Source organism: Phocoena phocoena, chromosome 9, assembly GCF_963924675.1.
Source record: "Phocoena phocoena chromosome 9, mPhoPho1.1, whole genome shotgun sequence".
NCBI lineage: Eukaryota > Metazoa > Chordata > Mammalia > Artiodactyla > Phocoenidae > Phocoena > Phocoena phocoena.
This window is the reverse complement of record NC_089227.1, coordinates 63004472-63027469: the sequence shown is the minus strand read 5'-3', so window position 1 is coordinate 63027469 and position 22998 is coordinate 63004472. Positions and strand designations below refer to the sequence as shown.

Below are 22998 nucleotides of genomic sequence, written 5' to 3'. Positions count from 1 at the left end.
TCCCTGTGTGTCCTTGATTCTAAATACATATGTATATATAATATTGTAATATAAATAAGTACATTTATACACATACACACATGTATATATACAAAAGATGGAATACTGCAATCTGCATTTTGTCAGGAGCTTTTTACCACTCAGTATTGTACAACAGTTCCCATGAGCTTGGCTCGTGACATACCCGGAAAATCTTGTTTCCAAACTTGCACACTTTGATGTCTTCTGGGGGCACGCGTAGAAGGCACTCCTCACAACAGGCCTCCTCGCCTTTGCTGCATCCACCAAGGTGGGAGCACTTCTTCTTACACACTACAGTAGAGTCCTGGGGGCCCAAAGGCAAACTGGACATTAAAAACGATTTCCACCTCCATCAAACATCCTACCTCGCCTTCCTTTAACAACCCACAACTAACTGCTTTAAAACATATCTTGAAGATACCATATGTTAATTTGTTGCCATAAATCTTTCATTCACTTCAAAATGTTATTTGCTGACTTAGTATCTGGACCAGAAGAAGAAGCAGCTATGTGACATGTGCTCCCCACCTTCCAAGGGTTTATCATTTAATGCTCAAGAGACTGATGATTCTGCTAGAGCCAATGTGTGGCAAGAAGCCCTGGGTCACTGTGGGCCAACAAGCTTCCTTCTTTCTTCCTACCCTTTTCCTCTTTTGCAGCCTTCATTAACTGTGCTCCCTCTGTTCTCCTCCATGGCTTTATGGCTTTCTCCTCCATGGCTAGAAGTTTAGTGTAAAGGTTTAGCGTACCTTTGATCAAAGAGTAAAAATTTAGAGCTCAGGTTCCATGTCAAGATGAAATTCCTTACTGTGTTCTACGTTCACAAAGGAACCAAATAAGCAGTTCCAAAGCTGGGCCTGGGTTCTAGGGCTCTTCCATAAACTGTGTGACCTTAAATGAGGCCACTTAAACTCTGAGGGTGACAAAGTTTATATCTGTAAAGTAAAGGGGCATGGCTTGATTTCTAAAGAAGTAGCATTTATGAACAAAATAGCCAAGTAAATTGTGCCTACTTATTCACTCAACAAAGCATGGAAGAAATGTTCAGAGCAACTAAAAAAAGTAGATTTCTTCAGTTCCCCAGCCAACAAGCTGCAATTTCTGGAGTAGACTGTCAGGTGGAATGACTGTAAGAGCAAAACATTTATGTAACTTATCAGAAGACAAGATGGAAGAAAGAAGTGTCCCAGGGTAGATGGGCAATGACCTCAAAGTGTTGAGTTAGTGTGAGCCAACAGCAGGGAAATGAGAGACTAAACCCCTCTCCGAAACATAGACCCTATTAGTAAGCTTGGAGAGATGACTCACTTCTGAGCACGGCATACAGATAGGTTGTGTAAGTCAACAGATGTAACTTCTATAGCTTCTACGTTAATTCTATGACTTCAAGAGGCACTTCTGGTACCATCTACTATACTCCCACTAACTCATCCACTTAAAATTAATATGACAATGAGATGATCCTTCAAAAAAAAGGCATTTATTATTCTTTATTTTTAAGGTTCTAACCACATCATATAGTGAATAGGATGTAGAGTTGAACAAGACCAGGGTAGAATGCCAGTTCATTTATTGTGTGTTATCTTGTGCAAATCCATCTCCCTGGGCCTCAGATTCCTCATCTTCAAAATGGAGATGATAATACCTACTTCTCAGGTTTATTGTGCAGTTTAAATGAAATACGTAAAGTACTTGGCACAGTATCTGGCGCACAGAAATTATTATAAGTCAACTCATAAATTGGAAAAAAAATCCTTTGTCAAACTGTATGTCTTGATTTCAAGTTTGAAAAACAAGGGCACTCACTAGCTCTCGAATAATGCATACTTCATGGTAGATTTCCCAACTTTCATTAAATACACACCCACCCCCCCCCACACACACACACAAACACACACACAGTACCCATTAGATCATTGCCTGGCACTGGGTTAAGCAATGAGAATACAGAGATGGATGATGTGCTCTGTCTTCAAGGAACTCACGAAGAGGAGAGATAACCATCTAAACAAAGACTGCAGTATAATGTGGTAAACAGAACTAGTATAGGTGTAGGGGTAGTAGAGAAGATGGAACAATTACCAATCTAGGTGGGTCAGGAAAGCCTCACTAAAGGAGGTGACACCTGAGATGGGCTGCTGTGGATGAAGAGGAGTTTGCTAATCAAATTTAAAGAAGATGAGGACACGGCAGGCAGAAGAATCCTTAAGTTTGAAGGCATGGAGACCTGAAACCATACTGTGTTCAGAGAACTATTTCCTGTACCTGTCATGGCATTGGATGGGGATGCCGGAGAGGGAAGCTCTAAATAGATAAAAAACAATACTGATCATCCCAAATGATTGCAGCTTGATTCTTCAAGCATCCAATTTCCCAGAAATGACCGTGAACTCATACTCTGATAAAAACATCTTAAAGGAATGGTTATACTTCTTTTGAGTACTGGGACATATTGCCTAATCATCTCTCAAAGAATCTCTTAAAGAATGAGACCCAAGGGACTTCCCTGGTGTGTGGTGCAGTGGCTAAGAATCCACCTGCCAATACAGGGGACATGGCTTCGAGCCCTGGGCTGGGAAGATCCCACATGCTGTGGAGCAACTAAGTCCGTGCGCCACAACTACTGAGCCTGTACTCTAGAGCCTGCGTGCCACAACTACTGAAGCCCACGTACCTAGAGCCCGTGCTCCGCAAGAAGAGAAGCCGCCGCAATGAGAAGCCTGTGCACCGCAACAAAGAGTAGCCTCTGCTTGCTGCAACTAGAGAAAGCCCACGCACAGCAACAAAGACCCAAAACTAAACAAATAATGAATTTATTTTAAAAAAATTTGTCTGCAAAAAAAAAAAGACAAAAAATAGAATGAGGCCCAAAATATTGCAAGCATAACTAATTTCCATTCCTGGGATGCCTGGCTTTCCTGTAATCAAGAGAATTGGAAATGTGATGTGTTCCATCAAAGGCTCAGTATCCCCAAGAGGAAGCTATAACCTGTGAAATTCCTGGAGAGAAAGAGAAGTCCTGAGGATGGAGGCCAAGGCGGAAGGAGTGACTATATGTTTAGCACAGGATAATACAAACCACAGAGGAGAGGACGGAGCCTCAGGAAGGTAGTCCCGAGCTTCAGAATTACTCACTGTTCAGTGCCAGGGAACAGACAGTTCAGACCTTACTGGGCCACCTCCCTGAAGAAGTGCATGCTACTTAACAAAGCATGCCTCAAGTAACCAGGAACTTCTGAACTCTAATCCCAGCTACTGACTCATAGTTGACATTGAGAAAAGCTCCTCTTTCCCTCTATAGCCCTCTGGCTATTAAAAACAAAACAGCAACTATCACCACCAAAATGTATTATCCTAAACTCGTGTCACATAGATGTTTGGGTTAACTCACTAATGAATGATCCTGAAGTCCTCCATATAAATGATTTTCTCGGTTTCAGAAATAAATCACCACATAAACATAGTCTAGAAACGTGTGATATGTATCCCTTTAAATTTCTGAAGCTGTGGAATTCTTTCTTTACCAGTCACTAGACTTGTGGTTGCCTTTTGAGAAAAGTGTGTAATGACTCAAGTAAGAAATGGTACAATGAACAACACATAAATACTCTCTTCCCAAGCTACCAGGTTTATTTTTATGATAAACTGTGAATCCATGCCTTTTTCTCTTGAATGTGATTAAAGCCATTTTTATTGCCAGGTGCATCAGAGAAAATTCATCTTGAATAACTAGAGCCAGAGAACATTGCCACGTGCATTTGTCTGATTTTTTTAGAAAGTCCTTCAGGAAGGACAGCCGCTAAGAGTTTAATTCTCACCACCAGGAGCTAACTTACTGGTCCTGGGAAGATGACAGTGAGTTGTAATTTGGGTCCTATGTTTGAACATTCTTGTGACCTTGAAGTAAGATTTTAGTCATAAAGTGACATCAATAATGCCTCCTTCCCATAAATAACACATTATCATGTTTGGCTATGTTAATACTAAAAACCAAAAATGCTATCAGTGTTGGACCACAGCCCCTCAGAACCACCTTACCCTGCAGGTACATGCAGTGCAGTTATCATAGAGAAAAGAGGATCCATTGTCATAAACATCACTGCGAAAGAGGCAGCTTCCAAACGGGAGGTCAAATACTTTCCTCTGACCTAGAGGGAAGCAATGGCATAGCGTTAGCAAGACAGAAGCCAGGTATGTCCCACTTCATCATCAGCAATTACATCACAGGAGTGTTAACCATTCTCACAAGACCAGCTATTTTACTGCACAAAAACAGAGCCTCGGGTCAGATGTTCCCAGGGGATCCCCAGGAGTCATGACTTTAGAGAGTTTTTGCTAAAGAGACTCTGATTCCACACTGAATCCTTTTAGTTCAACAAATCTTTATTACGAGTTCATCATAGTGAAGCAGGATGACTAAGACATCCTATCCTGACAGAGCTCAGTCTACTGGGGAAATACACCCACAAAAGATGATTTCAATACAGCAAGATGGTCAGCTCTGGAAAGAAGCCAATCTGGGAACTGTGGGGACAGGGAGGGAAAGAAGACTTCTTGGAGGATGTGATACCTGAGCTGTATCTGAAAGAATAAATAAAATTATCCAGAAAGTGGGTATTGGCAGGGAAGAGGCAGGAGAAGTCAAGAGATCCCAGGAAGGACTAGGATGGGGAAAAAGAACTAATGAGATAGCATCTCAGTTGAAGAAATGATAAGTCCATTGGCATGAAGGGTGACGCTAACTCAAAGAGCACAGAGAGGCAGACTCCAACTCCCCCAGGGTCCAACCTTCCACAGGCATCACACCGCTTGTAGAATTACCTTGGTTTTCCCTGATGTGAGGATTTGACTGGGGACCCAAAGGACCAAAAAAGCAACCCCGAATAAAGGGTACAATCCAACATCCTCCTTTCTTTCAGTATTTGAGTCTCTATTCCTTGGATCACATAAAACATCCCTGAAATATTACTTCAATTAAGGACTAAGTTGAGAAGTCAAAGATTAATCATCACTCATCAGATTTATACCCACACTCTTCCTGTAAAAAGGTTAAAAGCAATCTCTATTTATTAGGAGGCCCAATGAAACGCTGAAATACCTATAAGCACATGCTAAATGCTATTCTCAGAATTAGAATTGTTCAAATCAGAGAGATACTGCTGTCTTTTAAGAATTAAAAATAGCTCTGCTTCAATTGAGTATTTTTTTCAAATTGTGGTAACCTGGTTTGCCTTTTTCCTATCTTTTATAGATGGTTGGACTGGTGGATTGATACATCAGTAGACTGCTAAACAAAAAGACCCTTCAATGAGTTTATCCCCCTGAACAAATGTGACCAATGGCTTGAATTATCCCTCTAGAAAATGTAAATTGTACCTAAAAATATTGGTGTAAAGCTCTTAGCACGGAGCCTGGTACTCATTAAACACACCCAATAGGTGGCAGATGGTAAGTGTTATCATTATTAGAGGTGGTATAATTCAAATATGATCCTGGGCTGTGTCACCCTAAGAGGTGCACTGGGGGGCTTCCCCAGCGGTCCAGTGGTTAAGACTCCACATTTCCACTGCAGGGAGCACGCACGGGTTCAGTCCCTGGTCAGGGAACTAAGATCCCGCATGCGGCTCAGCGCAGCCAAAAACAAATAAATAAATAAGAGGTGCACTGGGTACTCTGTGTACACAAACCTCTGATGAGGCTATCGCTGAAAATGAGAAAAGACAGGAAAAGAATGTTGTCATACAAAAGCAGAGGTATGTTGTGTGAATGCATCTTGGTCAAGGGAGAATCGAACAGCAAATCAGTGTCCAACAAGCCAAAAGTCTAATTAGCCTAAGATGCATCTAGTAAGCATCCCTGTGTTTCCTTTTTTTTCCTTTCTGTCTTCTGTTGTGTGGGTATGTTTCCTTTTACTTTCAAAAAACATACAATCTTACTTTAATCCCAAAGTCATCATGGCTCAAAATAAGATAAAACGTTCAAAAGAATGGTTCAGAGACTCCATGCATAGCCTAATTTAAGCCATTTCCACATTGTTCTGCAGGGGCTTAGCCCAACTGTAAAAGGTCTCATTTGGAAGAATTATGACTTTCAAGTTTCCTAAGACTTGACGTTCCTTTTGTAGTCTGTCTTATGACCACGAACAGACAGAAAAATCTGCATTCAATACAACAGCCATTGTTCATGTGAGAAACCTCTGACTTGACTCAGAATATCCACGATACCAGCTTCAAAGCATCAATCAAGCCTACTTATCTTCAAGGCCAGGCCCCAAACGACACCTCCTCTGTGATGACTTTCCCACTTAGACAGGACACTGCTTCCACCATGACCCACAGCATGAGAATTTCAACAACAGTGAACTGGCTAATTCTATCCCAGGGGCACAAGAACTCGCTGGCAACCCAAGAAGCACACAAATCAGTGGAAATGCCTTTAGCCAGCCATGTCTAAACAATTCTGCTTTGTTCTTAGAATACCTTTGTATTTACTTTAAAAGTAGGGGTGTGTGTGTGTGTGTGTGTGTGTGTGTGTGTGTGTGTGTGTACACAGCAGGAAGGCAAACATTGTTAGATGAAGAATTAGCAGCAGAATCCTACAAAGAGGAGAAATCTGCCTTAGTTTAACAAGATACTTTTATTTGCCAATTTGGTTGTAGAAAGATAAGGCTTCAAGGTATGGCCATGATAAGCTGGGAAGGAGGAAAATAAATCAGCAGATGTTTTGGAACTGGGGAAGGCAAGCTATAAAAGAAAAGACAGATATTCAAGGAAAAAGTATGGACAGTAAGGAAAGGAGACTGGAGCCCAAACAAAAGAGGGAAACAGTGAAATTCTCCTGAAGGCAAAATATCTAAGACCTTTTAAGAACAAAGGGAGCTTAATAGTTCATTTTATGTTATTCACTGTGCTTCCCTGAAAAGTAATCATCTCCACTGACGGTAAACCTTCAGTGAAATCTGCTATGCAAGCCCCGACTCAATAGAACGATAGAATGTGAAAAGACTAGAGGGGGGCTGTCCCTGAAAGGACAAAATGATGTTGAAGAAGAAGAAGGAAGAGGAAGAGGAGGAGGGAAGGGGGAGGGGGAGGAGAGAATAGAGGAAAGAGAAAGGGTACAAAGAGAGAGAAAACAGCAGAAGCTGAAACACAAAGCCAGTGGTGACCAGAGAAAATATAAGCCATCCCCCAAGGATCCCTGGAGATTCTGGTGGGGATGCTGGATATTCTATTGTATTCACGTGATGGATCAAGCTACTTTTATTTGACTCTTAAAGAGTCTGACCTCAACTAACTCAAGGACCTAAGGATCACATGGAAGAAGCTGACATAAAGTTTAAACAAAAGCCAAAGAGTCTCATGCTCTAGAGCCTCTCCATCATGGGCTGTCTCCTCTCAGTTGGTAACATTCGTGCTGCTCTCCATATCACCAGGGAAGATGAGTAGCAGCAGGTTAAAGTAACTGTGGGCTCAAGAATCACAGAGACTCACGTTCAGGTGTCAACTTCACAGCTCACTAGCTGTGCTACCTTCTAGGAATCTACTTGCTTCTCAGTACAATAAACTAAGAATGGCACCTACATCACACATCAGAATTCTATCCTTAGCACCTGTATGTCACAGCCTCTTGAGAAAACTAAATGAGAAGTATATACAGTGTTTTCACATGGTGCCTAGCACATAGCAATCGCTCAAAAAGGAATAGCTAATCCTCCTTTTTTATTGACTATTATTCATTATTCCCTTCCAAACCTCTCATTTTTGGCATGTTACCCTCCTGCATGTTTTTGCCTCTAAAAGTATTGAGTTGGCCAAAAAGTTCCTTCGCGTTTTAAGTAAAAATAAAAGACACGTTTTTCATTTTCACCAAGAACTTTATTTTTTTTTAATTTATTTATCTTTTTTTGCGGTACGCGGGCCTCTCACTGTTGTGGCCTCTCCCGTTGCGGAGCACAGGCTCCAGACGCGCAGGCTCAGTGGCCACGGCTCATGGGCCCAGCCACTCCGTGGCATGTGGGATCCTCCCGGACCAGGGCACGAACCCCTGTCCCCTGCATCGGCAGGCGGACTCTCAACCACTGCGCCACCAGGGAAGCCCTTCCACCAAGAACTTTATTCAACAACATATTCACCATTTTGTTCCACTACCTTCTGCCATTTTTCAGGCAACTTCATAATTCCATCTTCCCAAAACTTTTTATCTTTTTGAGCAAAGAACTGTTCCAGGTGTCTTCCAGGGAACTGAAATTTTTTCCATTAAGGGAATTTTGTAAAGACTGAAATAAATGGAAATCTGAAGATGCAATGTCTGGTGAATACAGTGGATGAATCAGAACTTCCCAGCCAAGCTGTAACAGTTTTTGCCTGGTCATCAAAGAAACATGCGGCCTTGCATTATCCTGATGGAAGGTTATGCGTTTTCTGTTGACTAATTCCAGACGCTTTTCACCGAGTGCTGCTTTCAGTTGGTCTAACTGGGAGTAGTACTTGTTGGAATTAATCGTTGGGTTTTCCGGAAGGAGCTCATAATAGAGCACTCCCTTCCAATCTCACCATATACATAACCTTCATCACCTTCTTTGGATGAAAACCAGCCTTTGGTGTGGTTGGTGGTGGTTCATGTCGCTTGCCCCACGATCTCTTCCATCCCACATTATTGTACAGTATCCACTTTTCATTGCCTGTCACAATTTGTTTTAAAAATGGAGCATTTTCGTTACATTTAAGTAGAGAATCGCATGCGGAAACACAGTCAAGAAGGTTTTTTTCGCCTACCTTATGTGGAACACAAACGTCAAAGCGATGAACATAACCAAGCTGGTGCAAATGATTTTCAGCACTTGATTTGGATATTTTGAGTATGTCGTCTATCTCCCGCATGGTATAACATTGATTGTTCTCAATTTCTCAGTTTGATCGCTATCAACTTCAACTGGTCTACCCATCGTCCAGCAAGACATCTCCAGCACAAAACTTTGCAAACCACTTTTGACACGTTCATGTTACAGCACTTTCTCCATACACTGCACAAATCTTTTTTTGCGTTTCAGTTGTGTTTTCACCTTTTTTGAAATAATAAAGCATAATATGCCAAAAATGTTGCTTTTTTCTTCCATCTTCAATATTAAAATGGCTATACAAAAATTCACCAATTTTGATAAGGTTTTTTTATTTTAAAGCACGCTGATATAACAGCTGTCACAATACAATCTAACAAAATTTTTTGAATGAAGTTAAAGACAACTAAGCACTACTAGAGCCATCATATGGAAAAAACCAAACGAACATTTTGGCCAACCCAATTACTCTATATTCCTCCATGTACGTTTACTTCACACGCCTTTAAAATATATTCCTACTGAGTGTCAGATGCCCAGTTAAAGATTGTTTCCCAATACTGTTCTCCCCACAAAAATATATTCCTACTAATCATCATATGTCCAATTAAAGATGGTTTCTTCAATACTGTTCTCCCCACAAGGGGCTATTATCCCAGGTTGTCCAGTGTACCGGGTTTACAGATACATGGGAAGACAAGAGAAAAGAAAGCTCTGTGGAGGCCCAGAAGAGAGACAAACTCTGTACACACCTTACACTCGGGTAATCAAAAGAAGGCATTGTCTCTAAGAAGCCACGAAATAGCACAATTTGAGAACCTCAAGATAACAAAGTGGATGACGACTCTCAGCAGAAACGCCAAGAATAAATTACATTGTTCTTTGACCTGCAAACAGTCACTCACCCAAACATTTGGGGCAGCACTGTCCTGGTGGAATGTGGCTAAGGTGCTGAGGACAGGAGAGAATGGGACAGACTTCTCTCACGCACTGTGTCCTGCCTCCCTGAAGAAAAGAGAAAGAGAAAAAAGCACATTTAGAAAAGTACTTGCATATATATATTGTCTAACCAAGATATCTGGAACAAACCTAGGCCTTTCCTGGTGCTGGGTCGCTGGGGTGACTGCTCAGATCTGTGCAATTGTCCCCAGGCATCCTTTGATCTTCCCTGTAAGCCCCATGAATGATACCCGTGAGGAGACCGACCACCCCTAAAGAGACGGCTACAGTATCACCTCTCCCCAGTCACCACCACCTTTCTTTACCTTTTCCCCTCTTAAGACCAGCCAACCATCTCAGTTTGCCTGAGATTTGAGGCTTTCGATACTAAAACCAGGGAAGTCTCGGGCAAACCCAAACAAGGTGGGCTCTCTTTCCAAGCCCAATGCAGCAAAGCAACTATTGGGGTTTTGCTGAGATGTGTCCTCTTCTGTCCTGCTGACAGCTTCCTCCATGAAGGCTTCCCTTTTGGCCACACCTTAAAGGTGTTGCCAGAGTGGCTCAGCAAGGCTCGGATTTGGGGAAGTTAGCCAATCTGCTGAAAATGGATACACTGAAAGCCAATGTTCGGAAGAACCATTCCACTGAAGTCGCCCAGCTAACCAAACCTGTGTCGATTAAGTAAGTAGAAGGTTTATGATTATCGATATTAGAAGGACTGGCAGAGCTTTAGCAGCCTTGGAAGATGTTCTAGAGCCTTCAAATCTTTCCCTGCCCCTCATCCTTGACCCTCTCTGTCCTCCAGCATCTATCACCTCTGACACCCACTCCTTTCTTCTCTTCCTCAGCATCCCTCCTTCTCTGCCCGTCAGCATCTCTCGCCTCTCCAGGATGTGAAGATGAGCATACCAACTCCCCCTTCCCTATCCCTCAGCAGGGACCCCTGTTTTTCCAGCCTCAGCAACTTGTAACTGAATCTTCAGAAAGCTGGAGCAGAAAAAAAAAAAAAAAAAGTGCTTTCCAGTCAATTTACATCCAATAACTCTGCAAGGCTCGTGTGAAAACTATCCTGTGCACTATGAATTGCTATCAAATTTGGGAATAATTAAGGTTTTTTTCTTTAGAAAAATCAGTAAGTTTGGTAGATAGATCACTAGGCAAATGGAATTTCAATGAATTGGCTTCTCTAGGATTTGAGCTAGAAACCAAACTAGTAGACCCTAAAAAGTACCCATTGTCTCAAGCCTGGAATTTCTATCTCGAGAGACCTCAGGAAATGAGGAGCTCACGCTTCAAAGAGTCCCGGGCCTCACAAGGGAAAGATTCCCTCGTGGCGTTTCCTCACACCTTCCCCAGCACTTTCTGTATTGACACCAGACATTAGCCGTCTGGATCCTTCCCATCCTAGCATACTACTGTCGCCTGTTGTTTCTGCTTTCCCTTCCTGTTCTTGCCATTTTCATTATGATAGTTTATTTTTTGGTAGGAATGGATGAAAAGGGTAGGGCACGTTATGTCTTTTTAAATATTTATTATTTTTAAGCCACTTTAATGTTGGCTTCTTCCCCAAACCAATAGAAAACACACGAAAATACCACAAAAAGCTCTTCTGTTGTTTTTACATTATTTCCAGATCAGCAAGAATCGCTAAAACTCTCCTAGGAATCCCTGGCTGTTCTCAGTGAGGTTCCTCACTCAACTCTGCATAATCCTGAAGTCTGGCCTTTCACCAGACTTCAGAGGCGCATAACCTGAGTCTAGGTCATACTGTGAGGTCTGCCCCAGCTTATACATAAACCACAAAAGTCAAATCTAGAGGGAGGACAGAATGCTCTCTTTAGCTTTTAATTTCAAAGAAGTTCATCTGCCAGCAACTTCCTAAAATCATGAAGCCTTGGGCCACACGAGGTTGCCTGGGTGTCAGCTTCTCTTAGATGCACAGAGAACGTATTCTTTTCATGGATATTCTCTGTTCTTGTTGGATAAGCATCTATTTTTCAAGCATATTTTAAAATGAAAATTTAAGAAAAATACTGCATAACTGCATAGCCGTTAACTTGTCCAACACACTGGAAAGCTGGCCAAAGACTGTGTGTACTCCAGTAATTTTCCTTACAATAAGGTCAAAGAGCGAATTTTGCATACATAATACAACTGCAGTTTGTGTTTCCCAAGAGTCTGTTAAAGTAACTTGAACTCCAATCTGGGTTTGCTGGTTTGGTCAGGTTTTATTTTGTTTGGGTTGCAGTATTGTAGCATAGCCCAAGTCCCAAGGCTGCATTCCAATTAATACCTCCAAAGAAAGTCCCAGGCCCTTTCAGCTCACAACCTGCTTCTGTGATTTCAACTCAGCAGGGACTCTGGTTAAACTATAAGCTGGGGCTCTGCTGTAAACTAAGAAAGTTAAAATAGCAGAAATAAATATGTTTGGTTCTAAAAATGTACTAATTCCTATTGTAACCGCACTAACTCAGGCTCTATCAGATTATCGCCATCGCTTTCTAATTGGCTTCCCTGCCTCAACTCTCTTGCACTAAACCATCCTGGGAGGTTCAATATCTCCAAGACTCCTTTCCAGCATCCAACCACTGTTTCATTCTTTGATCAAAGACTTATTCAAGGTCTACCATATGTTGGGGATACAGCAGTGAATATAACATACAAAAATCATTCTTTATGGAGCGTGCCCCCAAGCTAAGGTGGGGGATAACTTACCACTGCATTCAGGAGGAAGTTCAGCCCACTTAAGCTAAAAGTCAATGTAGAAGTGAGTATGTGTGTGTAGAATCCTTTTTCTCCTGACACAGAGCCCATCTACATTCCTCAGACTCCCTTGCAGCTAGGGGTGGTCAATGGGAGGTAGATGGAAATAATGTAGAACACTTCCAGGCCTGACTCATAAAAATCTCTCCCATTCAAAGCACCATGCTCTCACTTTCTCTCCCTACAGGAAGGAGAGCCAGCTGAATGGTGAGAACAGCAAGAACCTTGCAACAAAGTGAAAGAGCCTGCTTCTCTGAGTCACCATGTGGAAATCTACCCACTAAACACATGCAAGGAACTGTTAAATGAGCAAGAAATAAATTTTATTTTGTTAAAACACGCAGATGCATTAGTTCTTTGTTACTGCAGTTAGGCTACTTTGTCAAGATACCCCATAATCTTCTCTCTCATCTCCTTTCCTCCCAACACCAACACAGAGAGAGGGTTCCTGTGTATCTTGTTTCTTTCCTGTCCCCAAGAACATCTTATGCCTTCTATCTTCTTTCTACATGCCTCTTTCCCTCTCTCCCCCCATCATTAACCCCTATGGAAATCGGGCTTCACTCAAGGTCTATTTCACACCTCTTCTCATCTGTGAAGTCTTCTAGACGCCTTCATTTCCCAGTAACCTCCTCCATCTTCCCATACCTCTTCTTTTCTCATCTGTATTCCTGTATTTTTGACACATACATAAACGTTTAACCCTGAGAGACAACACTGGTTTTGCCTCTAAGCTAGATGATGGTATGGGGAGGAACCAGTCCTTTGAGCCTAATATCCTTCAAGAGAGTAATGGGGGCTTCCCTGGTGGCGCAGTGGTTGAGAGTCCGCCTGCCGATGCAGGGGACACGGGTTTGTGCCCCAGTCCGGGAAGATCCCACATGCCACGGAGCGGCTAGGCCCGTGAGCCATGGCCGCTGAGCCTGCGCGTCTGGAGCCTGTGCTCCGCAATGCAAGAGGCCACAACAGTGAGAGGCCCGCGTACCGCAAAAAAAAAAAAAAAAAAAAAAAAAGGAGAGTAATGGGCTCAAGGAAGCATCTCAGTAAAAATTCATTGAATGAAAGGAAGAGCCGCCACACAGAATGAGCTGCAGAATCCAGATGAATTTTTCAGAGCACTTTAACTACAGGGTGCTGATCAGAAGGCAGAATTCAGGGCTGTCTGCATCCCCTTACCTTTGTATCTCCTTGGGTTTTGAATATTTTGGGTACCAATTAAATGTTGGTGCTGATACTTCAAAAAGCAACACTCAACTTCAATTTGTAAAGCTGGTAGGATTCCTAGTATTCCATGTATTTTTGTCAAATGTTTGAAAATTTCTAAATGGTTAAAATGCATAGGGACTAATGCCTATTCCCATCTGGTCAACAAGAAAAGGCAAGCTAGGAACTTCCACCATACTGGTGAGTTACAATTTTCACTATTTGCCATTCCTTGAGAAGGCAAGTTTGTTCTTTAGAAGTGGTCCTTTGTTCTAATTACGTATGTGAGTGCTTCTCCAAAAGTAGCTGTTTTTAAAAGAAAAACATGAAACTTGTTCCAGGTCTATTTTCTTATTTTTGTTTTAGCTGATTTAGTCAAGAACACAATTGCTCTGTGTCAAAGTTTACCCTAGAGCAAGAGTTCTGTTACATAATAATAATAAAAAAAATCTATCTTCCTGAATATAGTGATGAGTGCAAGATGATAAAACCACAGCCATGTGCATGCAGGATGCTTCTCCCCCCTGAGGGCTGCTGAGAATTGGGGGCTGGAAACCTTTCTGTAGCATGTGACATGGCACTCATCCCTTGACCGGGAAACAGAGTGTGGGCCCCTAATGGGAGGCGGGGGGAAGCACAGCAGTGCATTGCTAACCGGTTACAACCAATCAGCTACACTCAACCACATTCTGGAGCAGTTTTTTTTCCCAATGTGCAATTGCTTGAAGAAAGTGGACTTCTCCATTGATTCTAGATAAACATGGGGAAAGTGGGAGAGAAAAACTGGAGGGGTTAGTATAGGGGAGAAATACATCTTGGGTGCAAAGAGTTCATGTGTGACCCATAACTCTTACATCATAATAGCCAGTGGTATAGAGCTGACTTGTGAGCAGAGCACCAACTCTGAATTACAGGTTAGGTCAAAAATCTTTCCCCAAAGAAATGGATGTCCTTATCCATGCCTCTCTTCAACCTGGCAATTTATTTTGGTAAAGTTGCGGAGCATGACAATTACTCCAGGGGTAAAGGACTTGGTTCTTGGCCAGTGCAGAATAGGAAATCCAAGCAGAAGAGAGGCAGCAGGAGAGCTGTGAGGCTGAGGGAGCAGAAGTAGAGTGGACAAAGGCAGAGATGTCACCTGCAAATTATAGTGGGTGATAAGCCCACTACGACGGGAGAGAGAGAGAAAGAGAAAGGTATATATAGATACACAGACACTACATAGGCATATATGTATACACCACATGGCATAATAATTTGTGTGGGAGGTTGTGAGACTTACCCACTAGACTATGGCTTTTCAACTTTGGCATTATTGATGTTTTGAGTCAGATAAGTCTTTGTTTCAGGAGGCCATTGTGTGCATCGTAGGATGTTTAGCAACATCCCTGGCCTCTATTCACTAGATGCCAGTATCTCCCTTCATCCCCTGGTTGTTATAAACAGGAACGTCTCCAGACACTGCCAAATGTCCCTGGGGGACAAAATCAATTCCAGTTGAGAACCACTGCACTAGACCAATATTTTCGCAAGCCACAGTCCAGGAATCTGCATTTTTAATAACTTTCCCAGCTGAGTTGGATGCTGCTGTCCAAGGCACTGCATGTTGCAAATGCCTCACTAACAGGAGCTTCCAGCGAGCAGGGATTAAGGCTTATTTCTCTTGTGAGTTTCTCCAGCAGCTAGTGCACATCATAGCTTGTAACGTGATCGAGACATGTGTTCTGAATGATGGAGAACATTTTTCAGGTGGAGGAGTTCTCTCTGAGAGAAGAATCGGGCCCCATTTCACCTTTCTGGTAGCTGAAGGCCACTTTTATTCAGGCTTGTGGAGGCAGAGGGCAGGAGGGAAGGAATGGGTGACTGCGATGGATGGGGTTGAATTGTGCTTCTCCAAGGCATCTGTGCTGAGTCCAACTCAGCCTTTATCATCACCATCTGTGTGGATCCTGGAGACGTTCGACCCCTAGAAGCTGAACATTATGCTATGCATGGGTTTTTGTTTCCAAGTCATAAAACAAAACTCAACTTCGATTCTACACAAAGAGTCAAGGATGTGTCAGCAAAGCTTGGCCAAGATATTTATTTTGTCCCATGAAAATCTTGTGCAAACAATGACCCCTGAGAAGTGCCCACTGGGCTGATAAAAACAAAAACCTTTTTTTTCCCTTCACAGTCAGAAAATCAAGACCTGCTTTAAGAGTCAGCCCGAGCCAAATTCCTTTTATTTTTCCCATCAATTAATGTTTCTCAGTCCAATTGTATTGTTGTTTTGGTTTCCTACTGCTGCTGTAACAAATTACCACACAGACTTAGTGACTTAAAACAGCACACATTTATAATCTCACAATTCTGGAGGTCAGAAGTCTGAAATCAATTTCCCTGGGCTAAAATCAAAGCGTCGGCAGGGCTGCATTCCGTCTACAGACTCTAGGGAAGAGTCTGTTTCCACGTCTCTTCTGGCTTCTAGGCGCTGCCTGCCTCCCTTGGCTCATGGCCTCCTTTCTCCGTCGCCAAAGCCGTCAGTGTAGCGTCTTCAAATCTCTCTCTGGGGCTTCCCTGGTGGCGCAGTGGTTGAGAATCTGCCTGCCAATGCAGGGGACACAGGTTCGAGCCCTGGTCTGGGAAGATCCCACATGCCGCGGAGCAACCAGGCCCGTGAGCCACAACTACTGAGCCTGCGCGTCTGGAGCTTGTGCTCCGCGACAAGAGAGGCCGCGACAGTGAGAGGCCCGCGCACCGCGATGAAGAGCAGCCCCCACTCGCCGCAACTAGAGAAAGCCCACGCACAGAAACGAAGACCCAACACAGCCATAAATAAATAAATAAATAAATAAATAAATAATTAAAAAAAAAAAAAAAAATCTCTCTCTGACCCTGGCCCTTGCTTCCGTTACCACACCTCCTCTGACTCTGACCCTCCTGCTTCCCTTTTATAAGGACGCCTGTAAAAACGGCCCATCCAGATAATCCAGAATAATCTCCCCATCTCAAAATCCTTAACTTAATCATATCTGCAAAATCCCTTTTGCCATATAATGTGACGGTCACAGGTTTGGGGGATTAGGATGTAGACATCTTGGCAGTCAGGGAGCCATTATTCTGCCTAACAAAATTATTATTAAAGAAATGACATTTAATTTCACTGTACAGTCCCAGATGTAATATTCCAGGTCTAATGTCACTACAACACACTATAATAACCTGTTCTATCAGCCTTTCCCTCACTGAACAAGCCAGTTTTTTCCCATGTTTTTCAGAAAGGAAGAGATAGCCAGGAATCTCAATTTAAACCCCGGTCATATGATTGCTGAACTGAACAAGTTCGTCACTTCCTGTGTGTTCTTCTTCCTATGCTCATCTCTAGGTATTTCATTCTACCTTTCAGAAGGTGACATTCAATCCAGACAATTTGATTTTCTCACCTTATTCCTCTCTCCTTATTGTCACAGGCCGCGATCGTAAGCGCTGCTGGACGTCTTCAGGAGAAACTTTTTGGTGTTAAGGAAGGAGGACACCCACCCTGTTTGCCAACAGGTCTCTTCAGGGCCCTTAAATTGAAGTTCCCACCAAATTGTATGACGTGTCACCCTCTGGTCCATGCCAGTGAGCCCTGCAGGAACTTGAGTGTCCTCTGATGGCCAGACAGATGACTCTCAGAGAGTTTGACTGTGTTCATCCTATTCAGAGATACTTGCAGGGAATTACAGAGAAACTCCTGCATGGCCTCAGCTGGGCGGGGGTGGTGGGTTGTGTGGTACCACAGCCAGGCCTCCCCTGCTGCCACCTCAAGGCTTATTTTCAGCAGCTGCCCAGGTGAGCAGGCCCAGCCCAGTGTGGAGACAGCAGTGGACTTCAAGGGCCCATGGAGGCAGAGTCAAAGGTCATAATTTTGTGAAATAAATATTAGAGTCATAAATAAATAGGTGATGTAAATGTGTTTATTATTTCTTCACTAACACCGTTTTCAAAGGGGGTTTCTGTTTTGTGTTTGCTTAAGCCTCATATTTAAAGGTGAAATTCATGTCTTCCTCTTTGGGTCCTTGTTCTTAGCTCTTTCTTGTCACTTAGCTGCATGGCAGGGCTTTGTGTTTTTTGTTTGTTTGTTTGTTTTTAATGTTTCTGCATTGAAAAAGAAAATTTCAAACTTCTTCCTCTTCCCCAAACGCAGCTTTCCACGCAGGCAGACACACAAATCACTGATAAGACTGGGATACTGCTAGAGGCAAATTCCAACTGGTTGGGGGTTTCCACAAATATTTTACTCCTTTCTTTGTCGATTATAGAAGCAGGAAGGTAAGACCACCCTAGAGGATCGAGATCTCTGAGCAAATGCCCTGAAACACGAGGGGTAAGGAAGGAAAGCCCTGGGAATTAGAGCCGAGTTGCCAGCCCTGGTTCGTTTGGTGTCTGCAGGTAGGTACTTGAAGGCTGAGGGACAGTTGGAGCAGAAGTGATCTGCCCTGGAGGATGCGATGCCTCTTTCCAGGGCTTAGTGAGCAAAGAGGTAGGACTTGCTGATAAGGGCTCTGAGAATCTGGCCCTGCCTTACTGGCAAGCACGGGGGTTCCCTCTCTGAAACAATCAATAAATAAACAAATCCACAGGAGAACACCCTCCTGATGTTTCAGATTCCCAGAGACCTCCCAGACCACCCCGGTAGGGCATTTCTCAACTGCCTTCCAAAGAAAAAAAAAAACAGCAAAAGAAAGAAAGAAAATGAGCCCTCTTCCTTTTCTTGCCATTTTTATCAAAGTTCAACCTTTCATCATCATGTAGGTAGTCAAAGCTGTTACAAGCCTACTGCTGACACATCAAACGCTTTATCTACAGTCTGGCCCAATTCCAGGGAGATGAAAAGCACAATCATTCAGAACTCACACCTCCTGTGAGTTATGAGCCATTCCTGAAAGGAAGGAAATAACACCATTGTGCAGGAGAAAGGGCATTTTTCATGTTCCCCAGGCTGTCTACACCGCAGCAAAGCTGGATATGCACTAAGGAGGAAGCCATACGAAAGCCTTTGATGGACGCAAGCGTCTCTAGAAATACTGACCCACAGACAGAAACCCAAGCATTGCTGATGGACTGCTCCTCTAAAACCTTTCTGTTGACCTTTAAGTTTTGGCCACCAGAAATACTTTATGGATACCACATACTTCGTATATTGTTTTATTTTGTTTCCACAATCTTTCGTTTGGATTTCGGCATCATTTGCCCAAACTGGGTTGAGAGTTCACTGAGGGCAGAAGCTATGTTCATCTTTCTTCTGTCTTTCTCAAGTACTTCTGTCTTTCTCAAGTACTTCTGTCTTCCCAGCTCCACAGAGAGACCACAGTAACGTCAGAAGTGTTTGGTTTTCAGTTAAACACCTACTTGTTGGGGTGACAGTTAAAACTGGAATAACTCAAAGACGTTTGTGCTCCAGTAATGTTTCCTAAGGCCCCCAAATATCTGTTGCCTTGAAGTAAACTAATCTTAATTAAGATAAATCAGGATCCCCTTATTGTACTGACAAAATGAGACTTAGAAGTCTTTGAGATATTTCATAAATATAGTATGACTGAACACACTACAGAAAAATAAGATTACATTTAAACTTTGTTTTAATTTCTGAATAGCAATTGATGAGGCACACCATTTTGGCTTTTGTTCATCCATGCGACACACATTTGAGTTTCTGTAACGTTAGACACTGTGGTCTTTAAATGAAAATTTTCAGAATCTCCATTCAATATACATTACTATGTGCAGTTCTCTACTTTGTATCGAGTGGCAATTCCCGAAAATTCTAACAAAATCTAAAATGCCATGAGTACAACAATCATGGAGTCCAATAAACACTCTGGCCTCCATCAGGGGACACTGTCCAGGGAGACTAGAGGTTCCTGGAACTATTCATTCAAACTAGTGATGCCCCTCGGTTACTGGTCTTGTCAACCAATTCTAAGTTTGTGTTTTGAGACAATCAGGCTGTAACTCAATCTTGGCAAGATTTTGGGATAACAGTAATCTAGGCCCAATATGATCAAAGGAAAAGAAGCATACAAGCTGTTGGAAACAGCTGTGGTGGAGGGCTCCCAGCTCGTGTTCTGACATGTTTGGGCAAGTCCAGTGAAAGAGAGAGGTTCACCTGTTTGTCTTCTTGTGAGAGCAAACCCCATCTTAAGGGAGGAAGAGATGCAGCACAACAGAAGCCCCTAGTTACTGAGCCTAGTTACAGAAGGAAGGTATTACTGTAAACATAGCTTGGCATCTGTCACTCATGTCATCCCAAGTCCACTGCCATGGATGTCCATGTTGGTCCTGGGGAAGAAAGATGCTGAAAGTAAAGCCTAAAAGAACTGTGAAATATTCAAGTACAGGCCCACGGATTTGGGATTGAGTAAACACACAAAATTGAGTAAAACACACAAAAAGGAAAATGGAATTGGTCTTTCTTTCCCGCTTCCCCTCCACACTGCTTGTCGTTGGAGGCCTCCAGGATATTAGTGATATTGTGTAATTCAAAAGGGGGTAAGCAGTATCTATGCCAGGCTGAGAATCAAAGTGCATGGAAAAATGGTGGCAATGCCAAACAGAGGGAACAATGGCAGACGGACATGGGAGAAGATGGAAGCTTGTCCAGCACAGAAAAGAGATATTTCCTCTATTACTTTCTAGGAAGGCTGGCCATCTTCCTAGAAAGATGATCAGTGTGGGCAATATCTAGTATAAAATAGCACCTATAGACAAAGCATAGGTACATTCTCTGGCAAATGGACTCATACATTGGCCAGGCAGAAAGAGGAAGTATTTGGCCTCTTGTAGAAACAATGAGTTACGTTAAATTGAGCTTCTCCTGGAATAATCTTAGGTGACGTTCAGAAGCATTGTCTTGTAGTCCTGGCCAGAAAATGCTTTAGAGAAGCCGGAAGAGAATAGGTACCGCAGAGAGGCAGCAGCTGGGTGAACAGTTTACCAGGTCATGTACGAGGTCTGAGTGGACAGCAGCTCTATAACAATATGACAATATGCCTAGCAACCCCCGAGGTTTTAATCTCAGGAGGAAAAAGAACAATAGATGGGACAGGTCAAATCCTTAACCCTAGTAAAAAGAATGAAAAAAAAGTTCTACCTGAGCAACACGATTAGTACCTTATTTCAGAAAATGATACAGAAAGACAGCAGTTCAGGCAATAGCTAGGACAGAAGTTCAGGGGCTTGCTGGAACTACCCTAAATGCTTCAATGAAAACCAAGGACAGTTTCCATGGTTCCTATGAAGCTAATGGCAGAAGAGTGGAAGGCCACCTTTGATTGGAAATCAGGGGAAGGCCGATCCACTTAAAATACCTGTTTTAGGACTTTAGCGGTGAGTGGACCAGAGACAAGCAACTCAGAACACACACAGGGGCTCTCTTTAAAGACCAGTACTGAAGAGGAATATTTGAGGAGTAAATGTCCAAGACTCAGGGAGACAGTGTTTCAGAAATACTGACCATTTTAGGGACTTCCTTGGTGGTGCAGTGGTTAAGAGTCCGCCTGCCAGTGCCGGGGACACGGGTTCGAGCCATGGTCCGGGAAGATCCCACATGCCGCGGAGCAACTAGGCCCATGCACCACAAATGCTGAGCCTGAGCTCTGGAGCCTGCGAGCCACAACGACTGGGCCTGTGTGCCACAACTACTGAAGCCCACGTGCCTAGAGCCAGTGCTCCACAACGAGAAAGGGCACCACAGTGGGAAGCCCGCGCACCACAATGAGGAATGGTCCCTGCTCGCCGCAACTAGAGGGGGCCCACAAGCAGCAACGAAGACCCACGCAGCCAAAAATAAAAATTTAAAAATAAAAATAAAAATACCCACCGTTTTATTATACCAGGTCAACTAGAGGATGATGGCAGTGTCTTGAAAACAAGCAGATTAAGTTAAAGTTTACATACTGAAGGTGGAACATCCAGCCCCTTTTTGACCAGGAAATCTAGAGGGTCACTTTTTAAATTGATCTATGCTATGTATAAAGAGCTTTATCAACTACTAAAGTTTGGATGCCAAGGTCAGAGAACTGATATAAACAAGTAGCTCAAACTATATGACCAACTCAAGATCAGAACATTCCTAGTTCAGATTGGTTGAATACATTTTTAATCTAAAGAGTGTCCGGCATATTCTCAAGTGTATAGATTATAGATAATACCCTTGCAGTGAAAGATTTCCCTTAATTTTTAGATAAGATATAAAATTTTATGTGTTCTAAGTAACTATCAGATAAGGTCTGTTCAGGGACTCTGTGAGTGAGACACCAAGACAAAATGTTTCCACCTCCCCTCCAAAAATTGCGAAGGTGGAAAATACACTTACATTTATGTTATACATTTTACTTAAAATACATCTTGTGCAAAAAAATACACTCATGTGCAAGGACTATTTTGTGTTTTGGGGCTGGGAAGATGTTTCCAGTGGTTTAGGACAAAGACTTTGATCCACTGACCTTCTAACTGGTTTAGCCTGAGGTAGCCTTTAGGCTCAAGTCTCACTCCCTCTTTTGCAAACCCTCCCAAGGAGACTAAGTTTGAAGTCACAAGTGGCCCATTCTCTGGGATCAATTCTGCCTGGAAAATGGTTGCCCTCATTTAATAAAATATGCTATGGGCAACCACAAAATCCATAGTCCTCAAAGGGTCTAATAAGTTTCACTTTCAAAAACAGAGAAGTTCTTAACACTTGCAAATGAAAGGAGCAGTATTGCACCAAAACTGTGCATAGCACATATTTTAAATGATTCTCTTCACAAACATTCCTGACTCCAAAGGGTAACAGGAATGAAGGAGGAGAGCCTCAGATATACATGTTCCCAATGTTTTGGGCAAAAGACTGCAAACCCTAATGAAGAGGCCATTTCCTTCATCGAATACTTAGATGTGAGGTCTCTTGCACTGAAACAGTCTCTCAGAACTCCAAATCTGATCTATTATTAGAGTTGTAGAACTAACAATATCCATGCATGTGGAAATGATACCAAATTCCTGATAATGGGTGATGAATCAAAAATCTGGGGGAAAATAATGACTTTTTAAATGTTTATAAAATCCTAGTTCATGAAGGCATGAACCTTCACTGCCTCCCTCTGCCTAAGCTCAGTACAAACAGGGGAAGTTTCCAGAGTCTAAATTTAGAAGGAAAACTGGAAACCCACATGGTTCAAAGGAACAAATCCTGGGGTTAAGGGTCCCCTCCCACCCCGGTTGATCCCTTA

At 42.8% G+C, this 22998-nt stretch overlaps 1 protein-coding gene across 2 annotated transcripts in view; it reads right to left on the bottom strand.

The window, feature by feature from the left end:
• The window catches only part of BMPER (BMP binding endothelial regulator), a 260244-nt gene that overhangs the window by 105793 nt on the left and 131453 nt on the right, over positions 1-22998 (bottom strand). For both annotated transcript variants that reach the window (XM_065883649.1, XM_065883651.1), the window contains exons 7-9: positions 9763-9862; positions 4060-4169; positions 185-325 (exon numbers count right to left, since the gene is read on the bottom strand). In XM_065883649.1, the coding sequence (XP_065739721.1) occupies positions 185-325; positions 4060-4169; positions 9763-9862 (351 nt within the window). The remainder of the gene's footprint in view (positions 1-184; positions 326-4059; positions 4170-9762; positions 9863-22998) is intronic.